General features: G+C 31.2%; 2 protein-coding genes and 1 long non-coding RNA gene across 7 annotated transcripts; all 3 read right to left on the bottom strand.

The window, feature by feature from the left end:
• Nucleotides 1-731: 731 nt before the first annotated feature.
• Nucleotides 732-2,853, bottom strand: LOC145095622 (uncharacterized). 5 transcript variants are annotated; one of them, XR_013703716.1, is made up of 5 exons: nucleotides 2,638-2,853; nucleotides 2,255-2,561; nucleotides 1,333-2,152; nucleotides 1,174-1,240; nucleotides 732-1,104 (listed from the first exon to the last, which is right to left on the bottom strand). It is a non-coding gene; the product is annotated as an uncharacterized LOC145095622 (long non-coding RNA). The 5 variants fall into 5 exon arrangements; XR_013703717.1 differs by having other exon boundaries at nucleotides 732-1,240; nucleotides 1,333-1,582; nucleotides 1,977-2,152; nucleotides 2,638-2,850; XR_013703715.1 differs by having other exon boundaries at nucleotides 732-1,240; nucleotides 2,255-2,577.
• Nucleotides 2,854-4,714: 1,861 nt separating this feature from the next.
• Nucleotides 4,715-5,936, bottom strand: LOC145070159 (uncharacterized). Its single transcript, XM_079017105.1, has 4 exons — nucleotides 5,633-5,936; nucleotides 5,343-5,380; nucleotides 5,181-5,235; nucleotides 4,715-5,073 (listed from the first exon to the last, which is right to left on the bottom strand). Exons 1-4 carry the CDS (start codon nucleotides 5,872-5,874, stop codon nucleotides 5,037-5,039), a joined length of 372 nt encoding a protein of 123 aa, XP_078873231.1. The 5' UTR covers nucleotides 5,875-5,936; the 3' UTR covers nucleotides 4,715-5,036.
• Nucleotides 5,937-6,393: 457 nt separating this feature from the next.
• On the bottom strand, nucleotides 6,394-11,449 carry LOC145095615 (RNA-binding (RRM/RBD/RNP motifs) family protein). Its single transcript, XM_079033466.1, has 10 exons — nucleotides 11,294-11,449; nucleotides 9,702-10,951; nucleotides 9,487-9,624; nucleotides 7,838-7,924; nucleotides 7,671-7,712; nucleotides 7,481-7,573; nucleotides 7,283-7,393; nucleotides 7,103-7,204; nucleotides 6,929-7,008; nucleotides 6,394-6,836 (listed from the first exon to the last, which is right to left on the bottom strand). The coding sequence occupies exons 2-10, from the start codon at nucleotides 10,887-10,889 to the stop codon at nucleotides 6,548-6,550; spliced, it is 2,130 nt and encodes a 709-aa protein (XP_078889592.1). The 5' UTR covers nucleotides 10,890-10,951; nucleotides 11,294-11,449; the 3' UTR covers nucleotides 6,394-6,547.
• Between the last annotated feature and the right edge of the window lie 1,749 nt (nucleotides 11,450-13,198).

Genomic DNA, 13,198 nt, shown 5'->3' with positions numbered 1-13,198 from the left:
CATACGAAAGATAACATCAAGTGAACGTCATCATTATGGTTAGAGATGAAAGTCTATCAATTTACTTATTGTTTGAGGCTATATTTTTCTTAGTATCTATTTACTTATTATTTGAGGATATACTCTTCTTAAATGAGCTCGATAAAAATGTATTTTCTTATTGAGAAACAAAGTCGAGGATGTCGAAAATCGTCCAAAATATATTAGTTACATTACCAAATTATTTGATTCTTATATGTTAACAAGAACTTTGTAATTGGATATAAATAATTAGTTATTTACAAACTTTCTAGAAATTAAATAAAAATTAACAGTAAATTATAAGGATTATCACTCGTGTTTTGTCAAAAGTTAAGAATATCTTGCAGATATTTCATTTGCTGCATCATTAGTCACTAAAGTTTCATTTCCCTACTATTTTAGTATGTTGTAAGTAAATCTAACACTTCATAGTCCCTATTAAGACATCATCAAGTGCTATCCTCACATCATTTGCGCATTGTGCACATAATGTGATGACATCACTTTGGTCATCTCCCCTTCTCTCTCTTATGCATCTTGAAAACACTTATTTTCTTTTCTCCTTTTTTTATACTTCATCTTATTCATTTGGATTCGACACTAATGACAAAGAAAACCGATGGAAGACATTATGTTAAACGTTTGTCATGGAAGTAGGATGCTATAATTGGTTGACTATGAAAGTATGATGCTTAAAAAATGTAGTAAAGTAGAAACAAACTGAGATATACTCTCTTTTTAAAACACATATGTTGAGTACAAAATTACTTTAACCAAATTTAGTCAAAGGCAGCACCAGTCCAGTCCAACTGCTTCCTCTCGAATAAGCTCTTATTGTAAGAATTTACAAATAGAAAAATTATAAATGGGTTTCAAATACCTATTATTTTCTAGGACCGACCAAAATGCCCTTTGCTAAAAATAATACATAATGATAACAAAGTTTTGATTAAATTGTATATACTTAACCTCTCCCACAAGATCATCTTCAGAACCAACATCCTTGTCCTTTATTTTGATCACAAGTTCAGGCACTTCACCACAAACATAATTTTTTTTTTTTTAAAAAAAGTATGATTAAATCTATAACCAAGAAAAGAGTCGATTAAGAGCTGAAAATAGTAAAAAAAAAAAAAAAAAAAAAAAGATTACTGAGATTAAAGAAGTGGTCGGATCCATCTGGGAGAGGCTCCACCTTTCAAAACCTTCATAACTCTACCTACATCATTAGAAAAAAAAAATAAGGTTACATTAGTTCGATAAAAAAAACATTTGATTTAATAAATGACACTTAAATTATAAATATGTTACATTTTTTCTTTGAAAGGGTTCTGAAAGAATTCACAAAAATCATCTAAAAGAATACATATCTTCATAGTTTGACCTTGTACTTTAAGGACCTTTGATGGCTCGTCAACATCAGTAATTGGTGGTGAACTGGAACAACAACCAAAGCAAATTACCCGTTCAGACTGGCTATGAATTGCAGCAGCTCTGCTTCGTCGACTTGATTGAGAACGAACTTTTTCACCTTCAATCCTACATTCTTCTTCTTGATTTTCTTGTTAAAAATCAAGAAATGACAAATTAAAATAACATGACTTTTGTGTCCATAGTGTTCCAGTTTTACTTCCTAAATGAACCCAAACAATTAAAAAACACCTAATAACTGAATCTAACAATAAAATTTAACCTCTATATCTTATAAGTGGTGATATGAAAGGTTAAAGGATGTATTATAGAACTCAATAAGCTTTAGTTGAAAGTTCATCAAACAATTTAATTTGACTCTTTATCTTTTCTAAAGTTTGAATAATCTTCTTCTTGGGGGATAGCAGATCTGTAGCAGCATAGGTACACAACGACAACATACTCCAAGAAAGGCAAAAAAAAAAAACCGAAAAGCAATTAAAAAACTTGATCCTTTCCCCCCACTAACTGTTTGCAAGATGTACCTTTTGGATTTTGTTGTCGACTAACACTCTTTTTTTAGTGTGTAGATCAATACACATAGATCTGTTTGAACATAAGCTTGCATTCATCTCAGTCCAGCTGCAACTTTTTCACTTCTAATACACAGATAATGAGCCTTATATGTCTCCCTTATTTCCCTGAATACCAGATTCTCCGTCTAAAAAAATATCAAAAAAGTTATTGATATATAAGACATAGAGGAAATCAACATGCCTATTTTTTTTATTAATTTTTGTCAGGTAATATCAGAAGATCTCACCTGGGCATATTTCTGTAAATGATTTTGTAGAGCAATCTAGGATTCAATAAAAATCAGTATTGCTCGTTGAACTAAAAGATGATCGTCTCTTCCCCGGATTTGTAGTTGTCAAAGGTGAATTACCAAACGTCGGCCGTCCCACCATGGAAGACGACGATGAGAAGCCATGAAATCTCGGCAGTTGAAGATGAAGACCAGCCTCCATTGCAGCATGTTTCTTGGTAGAGTCATCAATCCTCGCCATTAAATTAAAAGCTAAACTTTCAATCACCCGTGAATAACTTTCCACAACCTCTTGCCCTACATCCTGCAAATCAAAAAAACTGGAACCCTAATTATAACCCTATTTATCTAGATTAAGCAAAAAAAGTGAAAGAAATTACCTTGTTGGAATGAATCTTACGCGATTGTTTCTAAATCAAACTAAGGATACTTCAAGGAAATAGTATTTAAAAAATTCCTGAATTCTTGATAGGCATTATTAGTCCTGAAATCGTATGATGTCTTGACCACGCCAGTGACACTTGACTTTACAGAAATTTTGTAAGTTGTTTAGAACTACAACTCGTGCCATTGTCTAACATAAAAAATGAGCAGCATACATGTATTATTATAAAATTTAAATCTGAAAAAGAATAAGTCATCATCGAAGGAGTAACTCCAAATAAAGCATTTCTTGACACTTATTTAGAAAATATCAAATGAAATGGCCTAAAGGGCAAACATGTCATTTTACTTTTGCAACATAAATAACGGATGTACTATATTTGGGTGGTTTGACATGTCATAACAGATTCAAGTGGCTATTTTCGTAGAAGCTTCAATGATCCAACCAATTGATTCTGTTTGTGAGGTAAATAGATACCGGTAAGAATAAAAATCTGAATTTGCTGGTGGTTTCTTGCGATTGGTTTTTTGAAAAAATAAATAAAAAATAAAAGTCACAGTAAAAGCAAAAATAATAATAAAAATAAAAAAAGTTTTTGTGGATAAAAAAACAACCTCCTTTAAAAATTTGTATAAAAATTTGAAGGCATGTAGCTTGTAAAAAACAGTAGCAATTAAAATTAAACAAAGATCTAATATCAAAAATACAACCACGGGAGTAAACAAACACAAAAGTAAAATGATATAGTTTGTCTTTTTCATGTATTCTTCAATATCCTACTCTCATATACAACAAATTAAAATACCACGTTATAGAGATTATGTATTTCTATTTGTAATCCTTGTATTACATATTCTAATTTTAAGTCTCATACGCAACAAATTAGAGACCCCTGCAACAACAGTTGATTTTTTTTACCAAGCTATAATTGTTAAAGATTAACTTTGATTGTTGTTAAATGCATCTAACAGTTGACAAATTTTTTTGTCACAAGCCTGGAATTAAATAAGTAACAAATAGCAGAACACATTCAAATATAATAATTTATCTTTTATACAGAAATATGTAAATTCCATCATGATGCAAAAAAGTATTAAATGTATAATCACAAAACATCTCACAATCTTTGATATTAAATGTAGGTTACGTATTTTGACCATGCAAGATTAGTAAAGGTTGATAGAAAAAGGTGCAAACTGAGTACCTCCTTTTATATAAATGAAGTTATTAATGAACTTTTGTAATATTCATCTGTTCCTTGAAGATCTTTCTCTGACTGCAAAGCAAATTCAACCAAACAACAACAAAAATAAATAAAGTTATATTTCCCTTTTGTAAAAGCAAGAAAAAGCCCAAATTTTAGATTATGAAGAAGGTTGATAAAGTAAATCAAGAAAAATTTAATCTTACAATTACAGTGACAACTAAGAACACAAAAGACTACATATTGTCATACTGCGCATAGAATTTGTTCGCACATCTGTTATTCTAGCACAAAAGAGATCCAAATGATTCAATCTGGTCTAACCTGCATCCATCCAACAAATAACACTTGCTATTACACTTTACAAATAATTTACCATTTTTCCAATTATAGGGCGATAAAAGTTTTTTTTCTTGTAATAGTTGAAATCCAGCATCTGTGATGTGGCGAACATCTAAGTTAAGTGATCTATTATGAAAGATTTATCAACCCTACAACAACTTTTATAAACGATGAATTAATTCCTTAGAATCAAATTATGAAATTTATATTTCTTAATTTTAGTTAAAGCGATGTTAGAAAAATGTGTAACCTGAGAGATGGGAAAGACCATTACTTCCAACTTCTGTATCAGACAGCTCCAAACATTTCAAACGATGAAGGCTTGTTATTTTTTACAAATATATGCATCAGCATCTTTATACAAAAAATATATGCATCAATCAAAAATAAATAAATAAATAACTGATAGAAAGTTTTTTTTTTTGCCATATCAGCTTTCCACTAAGTTTATTATCAAAAACATATCTTCATATGTCTTCTACAATACAAAAGCTTCTTTTTAACAATGATCTAATTTGTTGTTTTTGAAGTACACGGCATATTTCTGAAAAAATAACTTCTTTTTTATGTATAAAAGCTAGTAAAATTTTCACGTATGTAATTAATCAAGCTGAAATATCATTGAGCCATTTCATCGAGCATGTAAAGTGCAATTGGGTTTTCTACTAAACTCATAAGTATATGATGATAATAGTATTCCATATTGCAAACCATATCTTAGTATAGACAGATTCCAAGTGTAGACAAAGTAACAAAATACCAAAATCGGCTAACGATCATTAACTTTTTACTTTGTAAATATTCCCAACTCTTTGTCAAACTTCCAAATGAAAGAACCTGCTCTGTATTTAAGCAAAACAACATCTCTTCACTTTAATCTTCTCCCTATATAAAGAAAAAGGTCCAAGATAAATGTTAAGCAAAAATATCACCAGTAAAAATAAACTAAAAGTTGACATTTTTTTGTGATTGTCCCAGGTGAAGCTACTTACTTCCTTTCCGATGGGTGCAATGGATGACGGAGGTTCACTGGAACGTTATTTATACCTATTCAGATGACCAAGAAACAAATCATAGAAAGGTTAATCAAAATCTTAGATGATGAAGAAATAGGAAGGCCTCAAGGTCCTTATGGCAGACAAACCAACAAACACCTTCCATTGCAGGAGTTACAATATTTGCATCAGTAGCCCTAAATAATCCAACAACAAAACCAGTTAGGCAAACCAAACCCAAATCAACAAAAAGCAACGAAAATAACTTAACTAAGGTAAATATGAATATTGATTTTAACAATCGAACCCAAATAGAAATAAAACCAGTTAATCCCAAAATGGAAATCAAGAAAACACAGTGGAAGAGGTAATTGATTATTTGATTAAGAGCAGGAGCGATGATCAAAGAGAAAAAACAGGGACTGGGAAAGAAAAAAGAGAACACATACCTTCCACAATCGGGATTTCCAATGAGCTGGACACTTGGATAATGTTGCTGAGCGAAACCCAATAAAAAAGAAGAACAGAGAGCGAAGGTCAAGGAGAGGTTAGAGAGGGTGATGTCGGTAGAACTTCCGACTGTACCGATTCCTCCTATAATCATCACTGTTGACGTGCGATTGAAGATGGAAAAGACACAAAGAAACGGGAAAACTTTGGTATTACAGGCGGTGGGCGGTGGAGGGCGCATCCGTGTAGTACGACGCCGTCTAGGGCAGTGGACGGAACCATCCAGAAAGCAAGAGAAAGAAAGAGATATTACAATTACAGAAGGAAGATAAGGCGGTGGAGAAAATCGAGAAGCAAACACAACGCAATAAAATAAAAGAAGGCAACCACTTTTGACACATATGTAAAGATGTGGACTAAATATGCCAAAATATCATGAAGTATACTGTAGCGGACGGACATTTTTAATATATAACATAATAAATGTTTTTTAATAATAGTAATAATAACAAACCAGCCACCCAACTAACTATAAATGGTATGACTTACCTTTTTCTTATTCGACTTTTAAACTTGTCATTTAACGAAGGTGACTTGAGACAAACAAAACTTGGTAAAAAAAACAAATTGTACATTTTCTGATTTTCACAAATCATGTGCAAGTTTTCTCCATTTCCATCAATTATATTCATTCTCACACTCCAAATTTCAAAACCTTTATTCCCTACCCTACCCCCTGCACCTTTCCAAAAACGGCAAGTTTAACTAATATTCATCAAAACATTAATTGCAAAAACCCACCTACAAAACCAACAAACATCCATAATACACCAAAACCAAAATTACAAAAATACTTTAAAAGAAAAAAAAAACTAACAATATCCAATCAACAAAATTACAAAATTACAAAATCCTCATTTTTCAAACCTATCACAATAAACATCATGTCCAACATATTCCACACTCACAATTCTTCCATCAAAAACCCTTCCATGTAAACAATGAGCTGCCATTGTAGAAGCTTCTATTCTTTTATACTCCACCAACACACAACCACCCTCAAACCTCTCCTCCACCACCGCGCCACCACCATCACCACCGCCAGTAGGAGCCGCCACATCTTCAGGCGGTGGTTCTTTATCTGAGCTTGTAGACAGCACCTTGGTTGGTTTCACAATATTAACCGATTTCACCATGCCAAACCTACCATACCATTACATTAAAAACAAAAAAAGAAACTAAGCAAAAAGACAAAAATACCCTCCACTGAAAATAGGGTTGTGATGAGGTTATACCTGGAACACTCGAGGCGCACATCTTCTACTATTTCATCAAATTCTTGTTCAGAGAGTGATGATAGGCTCTGTGGGTCCACCTATTTAGTTAAAAAAAATAAATAATGAGTTATTTAAATAAATTTAACTATTTAAATAATAAAAGAAAATTGAGTCTAAATTTAATTAACATACCAAATTATTGAGCTTGAGGACTTGTGTTTGTTTCTGGAGAAGCGGTTGTGCGTGTGCAGGTGTACCATAAAACGGGTGGTCATTGTCTCCATGATTTTTTTCCTAATGATGTTTATTAAATATGAGGGGCAAAATTGGAATTATATAATGAAGAAAATGAGATTTTAGTTTAGTTTTTACCATTGAAGAAGTATTATCTGGAGTTGCTTGAGTTACAGTCAAGAGTTGACCACCCAATTTCATTCCATTAAGACCAACACATGCTTTGATAGTCACTGATTGATCAACATACTGTGTGATTCAAAGGGCAAAATCGTCAATTCAAATATAACCATAAATACAAAATGGAAAAAAAATTAATTAACTATATTTATATACCTCAAGGAAGGCACATGGAGTAGTATCAAGATCTGAATTATGCTCAAAATGGAAAGCTTTTAAAGGTCCAAAAGCACTAGCAATCTCCATAATCTGTGAATCATAATTTGTACATTATTTTAAAAAAAAAAAAAAAAAAAGATAATTGAGTTAAAAACAAAAACAAGAACTTTTGGAAATAATTTGTTACCATTTGGGAAGTAATAACCTTTGAAATCCCACCAATGAAAATCTGAAAGAAAGATGATATGCAATTGATGAGAAATAACAATGTACTTTCATTGATTTTTTAATGAAAAATAAAAATAAAAAGTACATTGCTATTTCTTGCAAAGTTTGATGGTTTATAAAGTGAACCTTATTAGAAGAATCTTGAACAATGTTTTTAACTGAAAAAACTCCTCCAGCAACAGCAACAGGCTGCTTCTTCTCTAACACACCAGTCTGCATGAAAATAGCAACTGTCTGAAAACCTGCTAACATAAATAGTAACCACATAAACAAGAAACTATTTATAAAATAAAATAAATAAATAAATACTATATTCATACATGTCCACTACTTTGACATCAATCTGCAAGTTCCATAACAAAACACACACAGCATACAAAAATCATTAAAGAATGCATATTTTCACATAGGAAGAATGGATTACGAGGGGTTGTGTGAATAAATATATAAATTAATTATGTGTAGAAAGTCTATATTACATTTACAGTTTTACAATTTACACTACACCTGAAAATCTTGTAATGTTAGGAATAGGAGTCAGCTTCATCAGCATCCTGAACGTGAATTATGATATACCCAACATAAACAGCCTATTTAAGAATCCAACATGATTGTCAGAAACAATATCTTTTCAACAAAAGATTATTATCAAAAGTTGAAAATAGTATACAACCAAATGATAGAAAAGGTCAAAAGGAAGCTAAGATTTATCTATCATCATAAACTTTTGTTTATTAGGTAATGAAATCGGTTATGGAAATGAGGAAATCCCATGTGGAGAATAAAGTCGTCTCAAAATTTAGATCATCAATAGCTTAGCTTTGCTATCCACTACTCTATTTTATGCTATTCTTGAGATAATTCTAGATAGTTTGAAAAATAGATATTACAATTAAGTCCCCCATGTTTTTATATAAGATCCATTCTCTATCACATTGCTATTCAATATCTTGATCTAATCCGTTAGACTAGACAAGCCTCTAGGGCTACTATAGATGATCAGGACGAGAAGGGTATTTACGTCTTTTGCACAAATGAGGATGTGAAGAGGGTGGAGACTTGAAGGAGTTGGCTCTGAATCTTTCCTTTTTATTTGCATATTTATCCCTTCTTTTATTTCCAATCTATTCTTGTTACTTTTATAGCTTGTATTTATATGTGTCCTTGTTTATTGCTTTTTGCTCTATTGTCCCTATATTTATTCCTATTTGTTTGTGTGCATTTCTCATTTCCTCTTGTAGGAAGTCTTGTATGTAATTGTTGTTGTTATGATTCTCAAATTGAAATTGATGTGTTTGCTTGTGCCTTTAATGAAATAAACATGCCAAATACTCACATAAAAGGTGGGAACAAATTTAAGAGCACAATTTTAAAAAACAACCAAGTGTCATCAATAAATAACTCAAGTTCATTGCAAATAAACTATTAACAAACATAGACAAAAAAAGAAATTGGTGTTCTTGAGTTTCATTCCACCATCTACTATATCATATTATATCCAAATGGCTATCTTGTAAAACCCTTCACCCACATGTTCTAAATTACATGATGCAGATTCTTAAATCAATCATTTCACAAGATTTTATGCTTTATGCTCTCCATAAAAGTAGTAATTTATCAGCTAAAATGACACTCATTGTCATTTTAAATACAAGATCTTGTATTGGCATTTAGCCATTAGAAACCATAAGGTATTGTATTTGTATCCATCTAATGCAACAAGTAAATATTAACATATGTATGAAAAAAAAAATGGAAAGGGTTATCAGTCTTACAGTTGCTTCAACATAGTCTTTAGGGCGTCTGATTTTAAGAATATTGCCATTGAAAGACCTTCCATCAAAGCTTAAAGCAGTAGAAGCATCTTCAGGTGTGAGAAATTCCACAAGAGCTTGACACTTATCCTTATTCACCTTCAGTAAAACCATAATAACCAAAAATTCCATTTCCACTTTCATAAAAACATGCAAAATAAAATAAAGACACTTACAATGCAGCTAATACATGGATTTGTGCTCTGAAGATGATTTAAACCATAAGGTCGAAGATAACCACTAAGCCACTCCACTACAGCTGCTTCAGAGGCTGAAGATGGCAGGTTTTCTACATAAATCCTTCTTTTAGGTCTTGTTGCTTGAGTCAACTGAACAGAGTCAACCGATGTATTCATCAATGAAGGAAATGAAAGAACTCCAAATGTTGGCTTTGGAATTGGAACACTTGGAGTAAGGGGAACCATGTTAGGGAGTTCAATTTTGTTTAATGACATCAAATTTGGAAGAAAAGAAGTCAAGGAGTTAGGAGTTTTTGATTCAATCTTCACAGGTGATGAATCAGTTGGAGATGGAGCTTCGTTTCTTCTCTTTCTTGGTGAATAGCCACCAAGGCGACTTACAGATGAATCGTGTCTTTTAGGTTTGTTGATTAAACCATTGTTTGATACCCTTTTTCTGTCAAGATTGGGATCGAATCTTCCTGCTTTTGAAGAATGTGAGGAGGATAACAACTCTTCATGATCTTTCACATCATGTAATCTTGGTTTATTTCCCTTTGGTGATGGTGAATTTGACCTTCTTTTCTCTCTCTCATGTCTTTTTCTTGATTCAAGTTTCTTGTCTCTACCTCTCTCATCGTATCCATTTTGATTCAGCCTGTTGACATGTTCAGATTTCCCTCTATTTCTCTCAACATTTCTGTCCCTTTCTTTTACTCCAGAATCTTTACCATGTCTCTTTTCATGTTCATTACCAAAGTCATGAACACCCCTTTCTTTTCTTCTATCTTTTGTGTTATCATTACCAGCCTTTGATCTTCTTTGAAGATCGCCACTTTCTTTGTGTTCACCTTCTACTCTTTTTAGGTCTTCCCTCATGGATTTGTTCTCTTTTGTTCTTGAACTTACAGTTAAGGGTTCATTAGGAGCAGGTTGTTCATCCCTTTGTCTGTGTCTATCAGATTCTACACGACCAGAGACACTCTCGGCTTCTTTAGGGTAGACTATCTCTGAAGCAAGTCGTTGATCTTCAACATTTACAGATAGTTTTTTGTTTTTCCTTCTAAGCATTATCTCATCGAAGCTATAAGGTCTTGTTCTTGCAGATGTGCCATCAATGGAGTGATTATGTGAGATCTCGTATCTGTTTGAGTACTTTTCCTTGTGCCCTAGAGGCTTTCTCATCGTGCTTGAGGCTTATTGTTCGATAGTCATTAACTATTTAACTCTCATTTAAAACCCTAGCCCTGCAGTTAAAAGGAATGTAATGATAGAAAGAATACAAGAGAGTGTAACAGAATGAACCATCCATCATACAAGATTGACACGATAAACCACGAACCAAAGAACCCTAAAATAAAACACAAATTTTTCTATGGAATCGCGATTTCTGATCTTAGAAAATGTTTCGATCGAGAAAAACTCGACACAACAAGAATCAACGGCGTATTTCCGCCAATCTTCAAAAGAAATGTTCAATGTTTCTGTAAATATATTAGGAACCAATACCAGTAATGGTAATATAAAGTTAATGAAGAGGAACGAAGAACAGAATATGCTTTTAGGAGTAAGAAGAATCAATATGTTACCTGTAAGCTAAGACACGAAGGGGCGTCTGCGTCACCGTCGTCTTCGCCGGCGGCGGTTTGAAGTCCTATGGTAGGTTACTGTTACGTCGCCTTGTTTCCAACAGAGCTTATCCCTGCTGCCTGTTTGGCCGTAATCACCTAGGTTCGAGTTATTCTGATGAATGACAATTCAGGTACTTGTACTTTTCTTAATTTGCTATTTCAGGCAAACATTTCACTTTTTACCACCAAATTCGATTCAAGTTCAACTAATTACTTAAATTGACCCATCTAACTTAAAGTTGGCTTAATCATTTCATTTTATTATATACTTATAAAAGAAGCATTTTTTTCAAGCACTACATTTATTTGAAACCTCATATCATTTTTTCTTTCACTACATTCATTTGAAACTCTCATGACTTTTCAATTTCTTTATAATAATAATTATAATTTGGTTAATTAGGTTAAATAAATATCAAGCCTAAAGTCTAATCATATATAAACTAAATTTTAATATTAAAATAATATCTTTACTTCTACTTATAAAGTTATGTTTTTAACTTTTAACATATTATATTTAATTTATTAGTTTTAATATATTGTTGAATGTAAACCATTATCATTTTAAAGATACAATTTTGGAACAATTTGTATAAAAATAAATTATTAATTTAAATATAACATTACTGAATCAACTTAAATATCAGTTTTAGTTTAACTTAAACAACCCAAAGAATATTTTGTACATACTTAAAAGTGATAAATTATAGTGTCTTTCTAATAATGATTATAAGTTGATTAATAAGGTTAAATAAATATCCAATCTAAAGTGTTATCATTAATAAACTAAATTTCAGTTTTAAAATAATATATGTACTTCTACTTATAAACTTATGTCTTTAACTTTTAATATAATATACTTAATTTATTAGATTTAAAATGTTGTTTTATGCAAAACATTATCCGTTTAAAGCTACAACTTTTGAACAGTTTTGACAAAATACTTAAATTGTTAATTTAAATATACCATTATAGTGTCAAATTTAATATAAATTTCAGTTTCACTTCAAAAATCAAAGAATATTTTGTAAATAGTTAAAAGTGATAAATTGTAGTGATAAATGCAAAAACTAAATTCTAATCTCAACTTAATTAAAATATTTCCTAAAGATATTTTTATAATCAGTAAGGTTTCAAATAAGTAGCTTAAAATAACTTACAATAACAATAGTTATAAATACCTCTATATAAATGATTATATTGTTACCTTTAAAATCAAAAAATAATGTTTGATGTTTTAAATAATTATAATTAGAAATTAAAACACTAAGCAAATAAATTTTAAAAAATTAATTAACAATAACAACAACTATAAATAACATTAAACCATATGTTATATTTAATTTTATTCATGTCTAACCCACGGGTAGAAGTCATTCAAACGATTGAGATTATGAAGTTATAATAGATACATATTATTGTATAATTGAAAATAATCAATATATTATATCAATTTAGTATACGAATTATTATATAAAATTTAACAACGACGTTACTGTTATATTTAAAATATATATATTTGTAAAGACTTCAACTATATAGGTGTTTCTGCATATTACAATGTGAACTTAAATATAAATTTCAGTTCCAATTAAAAAAACGAAAGAATATTTTGTAAAGAGTTAAAAGTGATAAATGGTAGTGATGAATGCAAAATACGAAAAACTTTGGGGGATGTTGTGCAGTCACGTCGGATCATTCCCTTTCGTACGGAAAGTACTTGAAACCATAACCATAAAACTGTAAGCACAAAGTTTAGTGAGTTCCCCAAAATACCACATATCATACATACAATAGAGATTGTTATGTGTCAACCATAGTCTTTCCATTATACCATGAGTCGTATCATGGTCTTCCATTGCC

The sequence above is a fragment of the Lactuca serriola genome, chromosome 1 (genome assembly GCF_051521515.1).
Source record: "Lactuca serriola cultivar US96UC23 chromosome 1, Lser_US96UC23_V15, whole genome shotgun sequence".
Lineage (NCBI taxonomy): Eukaryota > Viridiplantae > Streptophyta > Magnoliopsida > Asterales > Asteraceae > Lactuca > Lactuca serriola.
Note: the sequence above shows the minus strand (reverse complement) of the source record. Positions and strands in the feature narration are given on the sequence as shown.

Coding starts and splice junctions, on each gene's coding strand:
- LOC145095615 (XM_079033466.1), bottom strand. CDS start 10,889: ATGAGAAAGCCTCTAGGGCACAAGGAAAAGTACTCAAACAGATACGAG. Junction 9,625..9,701: donor ATCCATGTATTAGCTGCATT/GTAAGTGTCTTT, acceptor GTTTTACTGAAG/GTGAATAAGGATAAGTGTCA. Junction 7,713..7,837: donor TTCAAGATTCTTCTAATAAG/GTTCACTTTATA, acceptor TCTTTCTTTCAG/ATTTTCATTGGTGGGATTTC.
- LOC145070159 (XM_079017105.1), bottom strand. CDS start 5,874: ATGCGCCCTCCACCGCCCACCGCCTGTAATACCAAAGTTTTCCCGTTT. Junction 5,236..5,342: donor TGTAACTCCTGCAATGGAAG/GTGTTTGTTGGT, acceptor TCATCTGAATAG/GTATAAATAACGTTCCAGTG. Junction 5,074..5,180: donor TTGCACCCATCGGAAAGGAA/GTAAGTAGCTTC, acceptor TTCTTTATATAG/GGAGAAGATTAAAGTGAAGA.